A 13445-nucleotide genomic window follows, 5' to 3' on the forward strand; every position below is an offset into this window, starting at 1 on the left:
CTTCAGATCTGGAGTCCGATGAGCTACCGTTGCGCCACAAATGCAAGTAATTGGTGAAGAATGTGGGCATAGGTTATGGGTTGCCAACACAAGACGAAAGAGACATGGACGCTGTTATCCAGAAGTTCACCCAGGTAACAGGAGACAACCCGGATGCAACAAAAAGCAACTCCGACACACGCCACTTCCAAACAGTTGCTGTTGGAAGAGCAAACAGAGGATCAAGAGCAGAACCCCTCTCCACAAACTCCGTCTGGAGACATCGGGCTACAGATTCCCACCAGAGGTGTTGCGAATGTGGAACTCAACTGCCTGAAATGGTGGTAGAGACAGGAACCCTCACAATATTTCAGAAGCATTTTGATGAGCACTTGAAACACCATAGAATAGAAGGCTCCAGACCAAATGCTGAAAATGGGATTAGATATTGCTTACTGGCCAAACATAATGGGCCGAAGGGCCTGTTTCTGTGTTGCTGGGCTCCACGACTCTATAAACCCAGGGTGAGGACCAAGACACACGAAAGGCTGGGTTCCAGAACGAGACACCTGCCGATGGTATGGGGTACCTTGCTGCACAATGCCCATACCAGAGAGCAGGATATAGCAGGAGAGGACGAGATGGACTGCAAACAGACAGGCCAAGGTGGAACATCAGAACATGGATGTTTTACTGGACTCAGCAGCAGTCACCCCAGCAATAGTTCCTAGAGATAAAAATCTGTTCCAAGAATAATGGGAGCAAGTGGGGTACGAAACTATGTTTGCATGAGGCAGAGGACAGTCCGTCCCCCCAAATCCCCCGCAACTGATGAACCCCTGGAAGCTGAGACAAGTGGGGAGGAGGAAGATGGTCTACTGTGCGGGGCGGCAAGGTGGCACAGTGGTTCGCACTGCAACCTCAGTACCAGGGACCTGGGTTCAATTCCGGCCTGAGATAACTGTGTGGAGTTTGCACGTTCTCCCGTGCCTGCAAGGGTTTCCTCCGGGTGCTCCGGTTTCCCCGCCCCCACAGTCCAAAGATGTGCAGGTTAGGTGGATTGGCCATGCTAAATTGCCCTTTAGTGTCCAAAGGTTAGGTGGGGCTACGAGCCTAGGTAGGGTGCTCTTTCAGCAGGTCAGTGCAAACTTGGATGGGCCGAATGGCCTCCCTTCTGCATTGCAGGGATTCTATGATACCAGAGATTGAACTGCCGAAACTGTAGGGAAGGGAATGGTGGGGTGAATTTGGAGCGGCTCAGTTGGGGAGGACCCAAACCTTAAAAACAAGCCTGGGCACAAGTGCAAATGATTGATTGGGAACCAGAATGAACCAACCACAGCTCTAACCCTCCTTTATTCTGCGGTAAACAACCAGCTGTTGAATAGAGTGGAGACAAGGGGAGAAATTGAGATGGGACAGCTCTTGGTTCCCCGATCTTAACAAAACACCTGTGTTTCATCTAGCCCATTTACTAGGGGGACACCTGGGAGGACAGAAGGCAAAGGAGCGACTGCTGAACTAGTTTACTGGCCAGGAGTCCTACAGCATAGAAAAGGTACTTCTGCCCATCACGTCTCCGCTGGTCAAAAACAATCATCAAACCTTTCTAATCCCATTTTCCAGCACTTGGCCCATAGCCTTGTCTGCCCTGGGATTACAAGAGCACATCTAAATGCTTTAAATGTTACCAGGGTCTCTGCCTCCACCACCCTTTCAGGCAGTGATTTCCAAACTCCCACCACCCTCTGGATAAAGATGTTTCTCCTCACATCCCCTCTAAATCTCTTACCCCTTACCTTAAATCTATGCCCCCTGGTCATCGACCCGTCCACCAAGGGCAAAGGTTTGCGTCTGTCTGCACTATCTGTGCCCCTCAATTTTATACATCCTTATTGTGTTCCCCCCTCGGCCTCCTTTGCTACAAGGAAAACAACCCAAGTCTATCTAATTTCTCTTCATAGCTAAAACTGTCCAGCCCAGGCAACATCCTGGTAAATCTCCTCTGCACATCCAGCTGTGACCTGACCAGCATTTTATACAGTTCCAGCATAACCTCCCTGCTCTTTAACTCTATGCCTCGGCAAAGGCAAGGCTACCATATGTCTTCATAACCACTGTATCCACCTGCCCTGCTATCTTAAGGTAGAACAGTTATGTGCAACAGTTTTGCAGAATCTACAGAGAATGCCAGGCCAGATTATCAGAGTCCAGTCATTCCACTTCCCCTGATAGACACCCCTTTAAATGCATCTAGTAGGGCCCCTCATCTAGTCAGCCAAGGGATATCAATACATCTTAGTGATAGTCAATTATGCTACAAGGTATCCTGAAGCCAACCGGCTTTTTACCACTACAACCACAAATATAGCACAGGAACATGTGTCTTACTGACCAGGGGACCCCATTCATGCCTCAGATCATATCGGGCCTTCAGAATCCACCGGATATCATCCGCAGGCAGGTGGCCTAGTGGAAAGATAAGTCTTGAAACAGATGCTAAAGGATGAAAGAAATTAAGACCAACTATTGTCCTTTTCATTATTTGCGAAATGTGAAGCCCCTCAGACTGCGATAGGTTTCTCGCCATTGGAGCTTGTGTTCCACAAGACCATGACGCCTACTGGACACCGCAAAAGACTCCTGGGAGGATGAGCCATGTCCTCATCAAACGCGTCAATCAAATGAGAACATGGATACATGTGACCCTTCTAATAGTAAAGGAGCAAATGGAGAAAGCCCAGGCGGCCCAGACCAGGGCTGACAACAAGAGGTGCCATGCCCCAGGTGGGAAGTCATGTTTTGGTGCTGACAGAGTGAGAGTTCCTTGTGAGGTGGAAGGGACCCTATGAAGATCTCAAAAAGGTAGGTCTGGTTACCTCTAAATAAGGCAACCAGATCGCTGAAAACCAGAGCAGATTTACCATGTAAATTTACTGAAAAAGAATGAAGCAGAGGCCTTATTAACCTCCCAAAAACCCGATCCAGTGGAAGAGGACTGCATGATAGAACTGCCACTGGGGGGGGGGGGGTTTGAACCCACAACAGAAACAAAAGGTGCGTGAATTCTTGTCGAAAATGAAGAGGTGTTCGCTAGTCTCACTGGAAGAACAGCATTTGTACACGACACAATAGTGACCCAGTCCGGAAGGCGAGGCTCGGACCTTATCGAATATCTGAAGTCCGACGAGAGGCCAGATGGGAAGTCATGGCAATGTTGGAGATGGGAATCATTGATGAGTCTCAGTGAGTCCGACTGTCCTGGCACCAAAACCTGATTTGCAACCTCGGGTGACTGTTTGAGTTTACACTTTCTCCCAGGTTCTGCGCGGGTTTCCTCCCACAGTCCAAAGATGTACAGGTTTGGTAGGAATTACCCCTTGGTGTCCAAAACGGTAGGTGCAGTTACGGGAATAGGAAGGGTGTCCTTTTGGACGGGCGGTGCAGGTATTGGAAGGCAGTATTTCCAATACTCGCTCCTCCACTTTCTAGATAGTGTCCGTCCCTCACGCAACATGGTTACCGAATACAGCCAGGTCTTACACATGATGAGCACCAGCAATCCCAGGAGGCACTGGCGACCTTCAACCCGGAAGTGCGGCCACGTCAATCTTGGAGATGAGGTTCAGGCCCACCACTCTGGGGTGATATAACACAGACCCTCGGACAGTAGTTGGGGTGGGGGTGGGTGAGCTGATGGAAAAAGCCTCATCCTACGAGAAGCAGGTTTTGTTGGTCCTCCGGGCATCCTGGACCCTCGTCTCCGCATGAGAGCTACCTTTCGGCTCCTCCTGCATTTCCTCCCCGGGGTTAGCCACCATCCCCTCCTGGTCCAGCAGTTCCTCATCAGATGAGGCCGTTTTCTCCCTCCTCCTGCATGTCGCCCCGCTACTGTGCCATGTTGTGGAGGGCACAGGTGGTTTAACCATCGCGTTGCACCCGGCGTGAATTGCTATTTTGGCCTCTCCCGCTATTTAACTAGCACACTCAGATCCGCACCGGGAGCAACACTGTGGTTAAATCGCACCCAAAGTGTGGATCTCACCCAAAAAGCCGACTGGAAACAGTCCGCCAAACCCGCCCGATATAAGAAATTTTGGGGGGTTGAAACCCCACCCCTGGTGTGCAATGACAGCAATACTATGCTGACAAGCTGCAATCTCACTCTTTTCAGCATTATATGAGAACCTAGATGTGAGAGGTAGGTTCTTTACTCAGAGAGTAGTAAGGGCGTGGAATGCCCTGCCTGCAACAGTAGTGGACTCGCCAACACTAAGGGCATTCAAATGGTCATTGGATAGACATATGGACGATAAGGGAACAGTGTAGATGGGCTTTAGAGTGGTTTCACAGGTCGGCGCAACATTGAGGGCCGAAGGGCCTGTACTGCGCTGTAATGTTCTATATCTTAGCTTTGTGTGCCATATACATCATAGCACTGTTCTAAAGCCCAATCAGCATCACCAAGTGCTCCATATGACAACACCATGACGTCAGAGCAATATGAATAAACCTTGTGGACAGCACTTGTTTTGAAGATTTTGCTCAACAGTCAGTTATATTTGGAAATTCAATGTTTGAACATTCCCTCCCCCCATAAACGTGAACCCCTCATTATTCTAACATGAAATCAACACAGGGAAACAAGATTGTGTTCAGTTCGAAGCTTTGAAAATTCTGACCTAAATAGTCAAATTGTAACTAAGTTCAAATCCTTTTCTTTTGGGTGTTCGACTGGCTTTTTAAATTAACAAACACCGAATGGGTACCTGAGCCACACTGCTCTCCATTTAGATTAGCTGAACTTTGAGTCTTCAAAGTTGTTGTTTCTTGCATACTTGAAATCAAGGGTTTTCTAATTTCTGGTTCCAAGGACAATAAAGCCTGTTTGGAGCATTCAACCATTTCCTCTGGTCTAGGTCATGCCACTTGAACAGTGTCTGTAGAAGCAAACAAAAGGCAAATTAATACAAATCATCAACAACAACAAAATTATGTTCATATACATCAGAGCAGCCGGAGGTAAAATACCCACAAATTTAGTCTCTCTACTTAACATTGGTCAGGACGCAGGGTATGCAGTGAGCCGGCAAGGTACATTGACTTTTGGCGGATCCAGATGATCCCAGCAGGAGGCAAGACCCGAAAATCCCACCCATTGTTTTGGATTATCCAATTCTATTGCATCCATCTGCAGGTATATTACCTATAGCCTATTACTCTGAAAGGTGTGGAAATGTGTGGCACCATCAAAGACAAATTTCTCTCAGGAACAAAAGCATAGAGTTAGCTAAAAATAAAGTTCAGAATGACACATTCACAAAATAAATTTGTCACTATTTACAATGTAAGATGATTAGACTGGTCCCTCCACCATCACGGTCAAAAAGAACTATGAAATTAAAATGTGTAATTTGAGATTTTACCTCAGATCTTTCAATATAAAAGGAGAGAAAACTGTCATTTAAACTGAACGGTGGAAATTATGCTCCTCAAGTTATATTATACACATCAGTATTCAAATAGGTTTCGCTACAATTCAGCATGCTTTATTTCAATAACACCAAGAATCATTTTATCTTGGTGATGCAGCAACTCAATGATGTTGCCTGTGAGACATATTTCTGTGTTTGTTACTCCCTAGGGATCAAAAAAGGCCAATTTTATCTGAGACACAGTCCTCACGCCAACCTCCCTTCTGGACTCCCCATCCTTGGGAAACTTATTTCCATCCTATATAACTCCTTAAAAGCTTCATATATTTCAACTATATTATTCTTTAAAAAATAAGGATGGTTTAGGGCATATATGCCCAATCTACTCAATCACTCCTCATAATTGACCAATCAGACTCATGAATCTTTGTTGCACTCCCTCCAAGGCTGATTATTCTTCCTCAAGTAGACGTAGTGCACATGGTATGAACTGCAGCAAGACAAGACGTCTTTCCTCTTATACTCTCTGTGTAAGCATCATTTCAAAATTGTTAACCTAATGTGGAAAGTTACCACACCTTACTGTATCGAGTGCAACAATATTGTAACCCTTGCCTAATCCCTGAAGAAATTCCAGAATAGTCAAACTCCGTTCAAGACATCCAACATTATTTAAATAAAAGTGGAGGGACTTCAAAGTTATAATGCCATCATTAGACAAGATAATAATAGTTATAAACCACAGGAACTTCAGGCTCTTAGTTCATTTCTTTTGGACAATTTGAAAAACAAAAGACATTATGTTGGAATCACTCAGGGCATCTTAATTCTCTATACATTGTCACCTTGTCACAAAATGCTTTATAGTCTGCACTGATCCTCATCCTGGTGACTGTTCAGTTGATTTTTGGTAGATATAATCGAAGTAATCCATTAACTGAAGACTTGCAGTTCTAATATAATTGAAAACAATTCCCGCCCCCCCCCCCGCCAAAGAAAATGTCCTCTGATAATACTGTTTTGAGAAAACTCGAAGGTAGATATTTTCCTGGTGATTCTCCACAAGTTCCGATTATCCAGTAGGAAATGTTTCCACAAAAAACACAAAATGTAGTAGCTCCAGTATCTCCCCCTAACACTGCTGTCAGAGACCTGGGACAACATATGCATATATTTTTCAGGCTTAGTGCTCACGTTGGCAATGACAGGATAGATTTCCCAAGTATTTATTTATTTTCAATACATGGGACACTCTTTCCTTTCTTAAAATTGTTGGGGAGTAGAACCTCTCTTTGCAATCTGTGAAAACGAAAAACATAGCAAGGCCATTCCAATCAAGTAGAACAGCATCATGAAATGACACAGACAGGGGCATCCAACTAACTATACAAAGATATTAGCACGCAGGGAGTGTAGTCGGGAAGTACTGGTTAGACAGCATTTGTGAAAGAAAGTAAAGTCAGGTCAAGATGACCTTTCATCAAACATGGTTTCTCTGATAAAACATCACCACAACCCGAAATGTCAACTCTCCACAGATACTGTCTGACCTGCTCAGTATTCCCAGCATTTGTTATTTTTATTTCAGGTTTCCAGCATCCTCAGTATTTCAGTTTTGTAGGAGTGCCGTGGAGAGTAGAAGGAAACATTCCTTTGTAAAGTTTTGACATCATGACCTATTATCATCTCTAGAAAACCTGCTCATTGAAGGCCCAGGTGAACTGCAGCCAAGCTCTATCCTTTTGTTTGGTGGGTCAACATGCAATCTTGTGCTTATTCACTCATTTCAGTGTGGACACTAGAAAGCAGTAGAAATGCAAAGTACATTTGTTACTGAGAACTATAGTAAATTACTGTAGATGGTGTCGGAGGGGGGGGGGGGTTTGCTCTCTGCAGTTGGGGGGGGGGGGGGGGGTTTGCTCTCTGCAGTGGGATTCTCCACCAACAGTGTAGCCACACCCACGGGTATCCTAGCGGCGCAGGGTGGCCAAATGGAAAAATCCCACTGGCAGATGGTGGGAACAGAGAATCCCACTGCCGGCGAGGGCATGCCTCCCAGGAAAACGCGACGGACCGGAGAATCCTGCCCATTATGTTTTCTATTACCTTGGAGGTACATACAAAACTTTCAAGCAGCAAAAGTGGAAGAAATGAAGTTAGTAAATGAAGGAGTAAAAATAATTCCTAAAAGAAAACTAGCAACTAAGTAAATTAACATACTTTTTTCTTCCTACCCCTTCCTTACATACGGATAGAACTTCTGCTCTGAAGGTAAATGAATATTTGTTTACAAATCTGGTTCAATAGTCATTTATTTTTAAGTGTCTGAGCGTGGAGTAAAATATCAATGAACTACAAAATCAACAACCTACAGAGTGTCAACATCCACATTTATATTGCTGAGAATTGTCATTTGACTTGAGATTATCGGTTTAAACATTATCCACTATACGGCGGCACAGTGGTTAGCACTGCTGCCTAGGGCGCTGAGGACCGGGGTTCGAATCCTGGCCCTGGGTCACTGTCTGTGAAGAGTTTGCACATTCTCCCCCTGTCTGCGTGGGTTTCACCCCCACATCCCAAAGATGTGCAGGGTAGGTGAATTGGCTACGCTAAATTGGGGGAAAAATTGGGTACTCTAAAATTTTTTTTTTTTTTAAAAACATTATCCACTACAAATAAGATTGCATGGATTTGGCCTCAAACATCAGGACTAAATATGGGTTGAACGTGAATTTGTCGGCAGCAAGGCCTGGAGGCAGCCTCCTAATTAGTCGCCTCGGAGATCGCCAAACCATTAAGGATGGCAGGTGGACTCTCGATGCTGTGGGCCCTCTCGAATCTCAGCAGCCCATCAGGGATGGTGAGCACTGCTGAGACAGCTCAGATACCATGATGGTGCGTCAATGTTGGGCTGCACATTAATGATTTTTGTTTTTAAAAACAGCATTTTATCAAACAGGTTGGAGGGTAAACCTCTTAGCTGGATTGATAAAAAGCACAAAGTCACAGCAGAGATCTATCTTAGCGGTTATGGGGCCTCTGGCACCAATCAGCTGTAGCATGGAGCTGTCCAAATGCGGTTCCCCACTATTTTCCTGGCCCCCCTGACTCGAAGTCTGCCACCACACCTCCAAGTCTGCCACCACAGAGTTGGAAAAGTTCAGCCACTTGATTTCAAATAGTAGTGGAGCAACTTTTTCCTCCTAGCCTGGGTGTCATCAACAAGAAAACATCTAATGTTTACCATCATTAAATATTTGTTTTTTTAATGCCAGGATATTTCAAGTCGAATGATGCAATGACTGGGATTGCAAGGGGTATGGGGGAAATTGGCATAAGAGTTTCAGCTCCTAATTCTATTTTGATAATACGCCATCGAGAAAATTAAACTCCTCCTGCCAAAATCAAACTAACAATTTGATAACTGTACGAACTATGTTTTCCATAATCCAACGGGCTGTAAAGATATATATTGAAGTGGAATTCCAATAGAAGCAAAACTAGGACACGGGAAGTGATAAGCAATGGGAAAAGTTAAACGCTAGCAATAGAAAGGTAAAGTGAGAGTAAATGTACTGATACACGCATAGACGTTTTGTGGGTATAAAGACTGAAGATGAAATGAAATATATAAAAATACAAATCATGGAGTTTAGTGCAGGCAAACAATTCAATTATGTGCATTGCATAATAGTTAAACATATTTAACGCTTTAATTGAAATAATTCTATATTGCTCCCAAGCTTGGTACTAAAATTGTCGCACTGATTACATAAAGGTTTCAAAAAGTCAACAATATTTCAAAAGTTAATCGTTAAAATACATCTAAGTGAATGTGTTCATTCTTTAATTTCACTTCGAATCATGCACAATGCCCAGCAAAATAGGTGCAAGGTGCGGGATTAACAAAGCTACTCAGAATGTAAACATGGGAGTGCCCTAGAATGATCTCTTTGGCCTTGTTGGTTCCCCTTTGATTAATCAGCCAGAAGTATCATGTGAAGAAATTGCAAAAATAACCTTCCCCATATCGATGTGTAGCACAGCTCTTCAAACATGAAATAGCATCTTTCATACCAGCTCACCCTTCAGTAGCACAGCACTTCAAACATGAAATATCATCTTTCATACCAGCTCACCCTTCACTACTCACTGCTTTTATACCATTCAGAAAATTTGTCTGAAACAATGCAGTCATGACTTCTTGTTCGATTTTGCAACAGCACGGCACTACTTAACAAGATAACTATTCAGAAACAAGACTCTTTTTAACCTTAAAATCTATGTGCAGATTCTTATCCTCGACATTCATATTACTTGGGCAAAATCCCCTGGTTTGTTATCCCTGGGTATCTAACCTGGGTATCTAACCAGAGTGTTGAGTGAGGCTTGAAACTCAAACCAGGTCCTGTCCCCAGATCCAACCATCAATGCACACATTCCTCTCGAGATCATATGGATAGCCATTAGGAGCAGGAAAGCCTGCCGGTTGACCCCTCCCCAATTTAAGGGTGCGAAAATCAACTGCAATGCCCCATCTCAGTTTGGCTAACTCAGTGAAGGCCAAGAATCAAACTTGGAACTTGCCACAAGTCGCTGGAGAAAACGTTAATGCACAAAGTACAACATTTTTTTTTTAAAAAGAGTAAAAAATATTCTTATAATGAAAACATCAAACGGTTTTGAGGATAGGTTGGAAAAATTAAGGACATTATCCTTAAAGCAGAGGTAATCAGAGAATTGTTATTACAATATCTCGAGAACAGGCAACCCCATGTAGATTAATAAATAAATGGTTTATTAAGACAAATAACTATTCACAGAAAGGGAGAAAAAGGCTCCAAACTCCTAACTAAAGGTAAAGCCCCACACGCTCAGCCCCAGGGTTCACGACCCTTTGAGAGCTCACCTCAAGGGGAACACCAGCACATTCCTCCCCCTTTGAACTACTTTAGAATATTATATAAATGGATCTCAGCAAAGTCCCTTAAAAAGGTGTCGGTCCAGGGACTTCTCATCCTTTGGCAACATTGTGATTCACTAGCGACTGCTCTCGTAGTAGAGGTAACTTGTTAGGTTGACTCTTGACTTGCAAAGTCGCGTCCGTGCAGATAGTTTCCTCTGTTCCCCCTGGAACATATAGGGCTCTTCGTTCATCCACAGCAATATCATTACCAGGCATTCTAGAGGCAGAACCCACGAGTCCAGTGTGCCATGCTCTCCTTCTCAGACGGTCCAGGTATTTCTTCACCCTTGGACATCTATCTCATACAACATTGGGCCCAATGGTCTCCTGCCTTTAGGGGTCAGCTGTGGCTTAGTTGGTATAACTCCGAACGGAGACATAAGACGGCGAGGCCATAACCCCACTCCAGAACTCTAAGCACAAAACTCAAGGCTGACACCCCAATGCAGCGCCAAGAGAGAGCGGCACTCTCAGAGGTGCTGCCTTTGAGACGAAACGTTAAACGGAGAGCTTTCTGCCCTCTCAGGCGGTCGCCATGACCTCATGGCACATTTTCAAGAGAGCAGGTGAGTTATCCCTGGTGCCCTGGACAATGATTACCCAACGTTATGGATGGACCAGGTGGTCGTTGCGTTGCTCTTTGCGGGAGCTTGCTGTCCGCAAACCGGCTGCGTTTCCTACACAGTATCGGAGCAGTGGCTGCACTTCAAACCAACTTACTGGATCTAAAGAATTTGGGGACGCCGTCCATAAAGACACAGAAGCAGGATCGGGCCACTCGGCCCATCGAGTCTGCTCCACCATTGTCATCCCAATTCTCCTGCCTTCCCCCCATAACCCCTGATCCTCTGGAGGTTGGAAGAGGCACCGGAGGAACCCAAGTCTTATCCAAGTTAGGACAGTGGATCCCAGATCCTTATCAATAAACAAGACCCCACCCCACCCCCACCCCCTCCCCCAGGGGAATGCACAACAGAGTCCAGCCGGCCTCCTGAGTGAACACACCTGAGGTGAGCCCTGCAGAGGAGGCCCATTCAGCCAGGGGAGTGTGAGAGGATGGAGATGGGGTGAGGGGGCAAGGGTGGGGAGCTCCCCAGCGCAGAGCCTCCCCCCTCCCCCGGACGCCGTCCCGGCTTGGAGTGATCAACCGGCCTCGAGACCCCACTGACATGTGCCCGTCTGGCTGAGCCCCGCCCCCTCATCCCGCCCAGCCATTGATTGGCCGCCCCTGCATTCATTCATAAAATTGCTGCCCTAGCTCCGGCGCCCCGAGGATGGCTGCACTGCGGGCGGCCCTGCAGCATTCCTGCCAGCAACATTCACCCCATTTACCCCCACATAAGGCGCCTGTTGCATCTCCCAAACACCCCTAAAGTTAATTTGCAATCTGGCTCTCTGCATGGTTGGATTTGCTTTGATGGGATATCATTAAAGGGCCCTTGTCCATGCTGGAAGTGGAGGCAATGGTGATATGAACAGTTTCCACTCAATGCATTGCATGTATCATTTATGCAAACATGGCACTGGCCGTTTTGCTTGTAAATAATGCAGATACAATAGCTGATTGATGATCAAACAATTTCTCCTATGTACCCATCACAGTCGACTCCCAAGATTGATCTCGTAGATATATTGGACACTTGCTGGATTATTGTGGTGTTTTAATGTTAAACGACCACGTCGGCCACACCTCCACTTCCTTCTGTGGGTCTGCCCCGATTCTAATTATCACTCCAGCCCTCCGGTGACACAAGGGGGTGCAACACTTCTCAAACAGTGTGTTCGCCAAACGTGCCACCAGCATTTAGTCCTGCACCCAGCATCAAAGCAAAATTCAGACTGTACAAGCCATTGGGAGACATACATACGCAGATGTTGCCCTCTCAGGTACAGCAAACAGCATTACATGATGTACTGCTGCGCAGACTTCCTTGAGTTTTGTCTCCAACTTTTCAGCAGTTAGTGGTAGTTACTCCAGAAAACAAAAAGTTTCAATCAAGCATCAATTCGCTGTGCTCAGCAACTCACACAAATGTTACATCACCATTGGATTTCCCTTCAAACATACAAGTACTTCTAACGGGACGTTGCATTTTTAAAAACAGTAGCAGCACCCATTGCAACCTTACATATCAATTTTAGCTCTTCCATGTATACCTGTAGAGCACTCACCATACTAGTCGTGCAGGTGGTTAAGGAGAGAGACCCTTGGGCGATGTTCTGTTATATGCAGAATCTGGCCACAGAGGACTCAAATAATAAGACAACTTTCACTCAAGCAGCTGATCATGTTAGAATTTTGAAGAACAGCTAGCTTCACTGTTCATGTTTAATCTTCAATCTACTTCTTACACAGTAAGTGGGGCCGATATAGTTCAGTGGGCTGGACAGCTGGTTTGCGGTGCAGAAAGGGGGAGAGAGCAGCCTGGGGAATGTGGCGACTTTACCTTACAAATAAAATACGACCCGAAATTCCACTGTGGTACATACTATCACATTCGCTTCTTAGTAGAAACGAAATGGGTGAGAGTTATTTCTGAAATACCTTAAAGCCCCACTGGTTCTCCTATTTGGTGATTCAAAGCAAGTTGTTTAAAAGAAAAAGCTGAGCCACGTGGGAATATCAGGTACTCCCACACTACCCATAGTCGCATAGCAATACATACCAATGAAAGTCCACAGATAAAACACCCCCTTGTAAGTTAACATTTCTTCCTTACTGCTCAACTACCCATTTTCCTTTGTAGGCCACTGACTTCCCATTATCACAAGTCTATCACAACAAATACGAATTTTAAAAAGTCACATATCCATGGTTCTGTCAGTCTGTTTATCATTTTGTAATGCTTCAAATCAATGTGCCGAGTGTAATTCCATAGAGGGGGGGGCTGGGATTCAATGCAAGTATGTGACAGGTTCCCCGGTCTGATGTGCAAGATAGCAATATCCATCCATTATACTTTGGACTCTAAAGATGTGGTGGTTCTTTAATCCTTACAGCAGAGTGCCACCGCTATTAACTCCCTACTAATTTTCAAATTAAAAAGGTGTTCTTAATTGAC

The 13445-nt window shown here is 45.1% G+C and overlaps 1 protein-coding gene across 4 annotated transcripts in view; it reads right to left on the bottom strand.

The window, feature by feature from the left end:
* The window catches only part of sfmbt2 (Scm like with four mbt domains 2), a 175968-nt gene that overhangs the window by 159076 nt on the left and 3447 nt on the right, over positions 1-13445 (bottom strand). For 3 of the 4 annotated variants that reach the window (XM_072471033.1, XM_072471034.1, XM_072471035.1), the window contains exon 2: positions 4749-4919. In XM_072471033.1, the coding sequence (XP_072327134.1) occupies positions 4749-4884 (136 nt within the window). In that variant the 5' untranslated portion in view covers positions 4885-4919. Of the gene's footprint in view, positions 1-4748; positions 4920-6259; positions 6354-13445 lie in introns of those variants that run through there. The other variant, XM_072471036.1, reaches the window with a different exon arrangement.

The sequence above is a fragment of the Scyliorhinus torazame genome, chromosome 13, assembly GCF_047496885.1.
Source record: "Scyliorhinus torazame isolate Kashiwa2021f chromosome 13, sScyTor2.1, whole genome shotgun sequence".
NCBI lineage: Eukaryota > Metazoa > Chordata > Chondrichthyes > Carcharhiniformes > Scyliorhinidae > Scyliorhinus > Scyliorhinus torazame.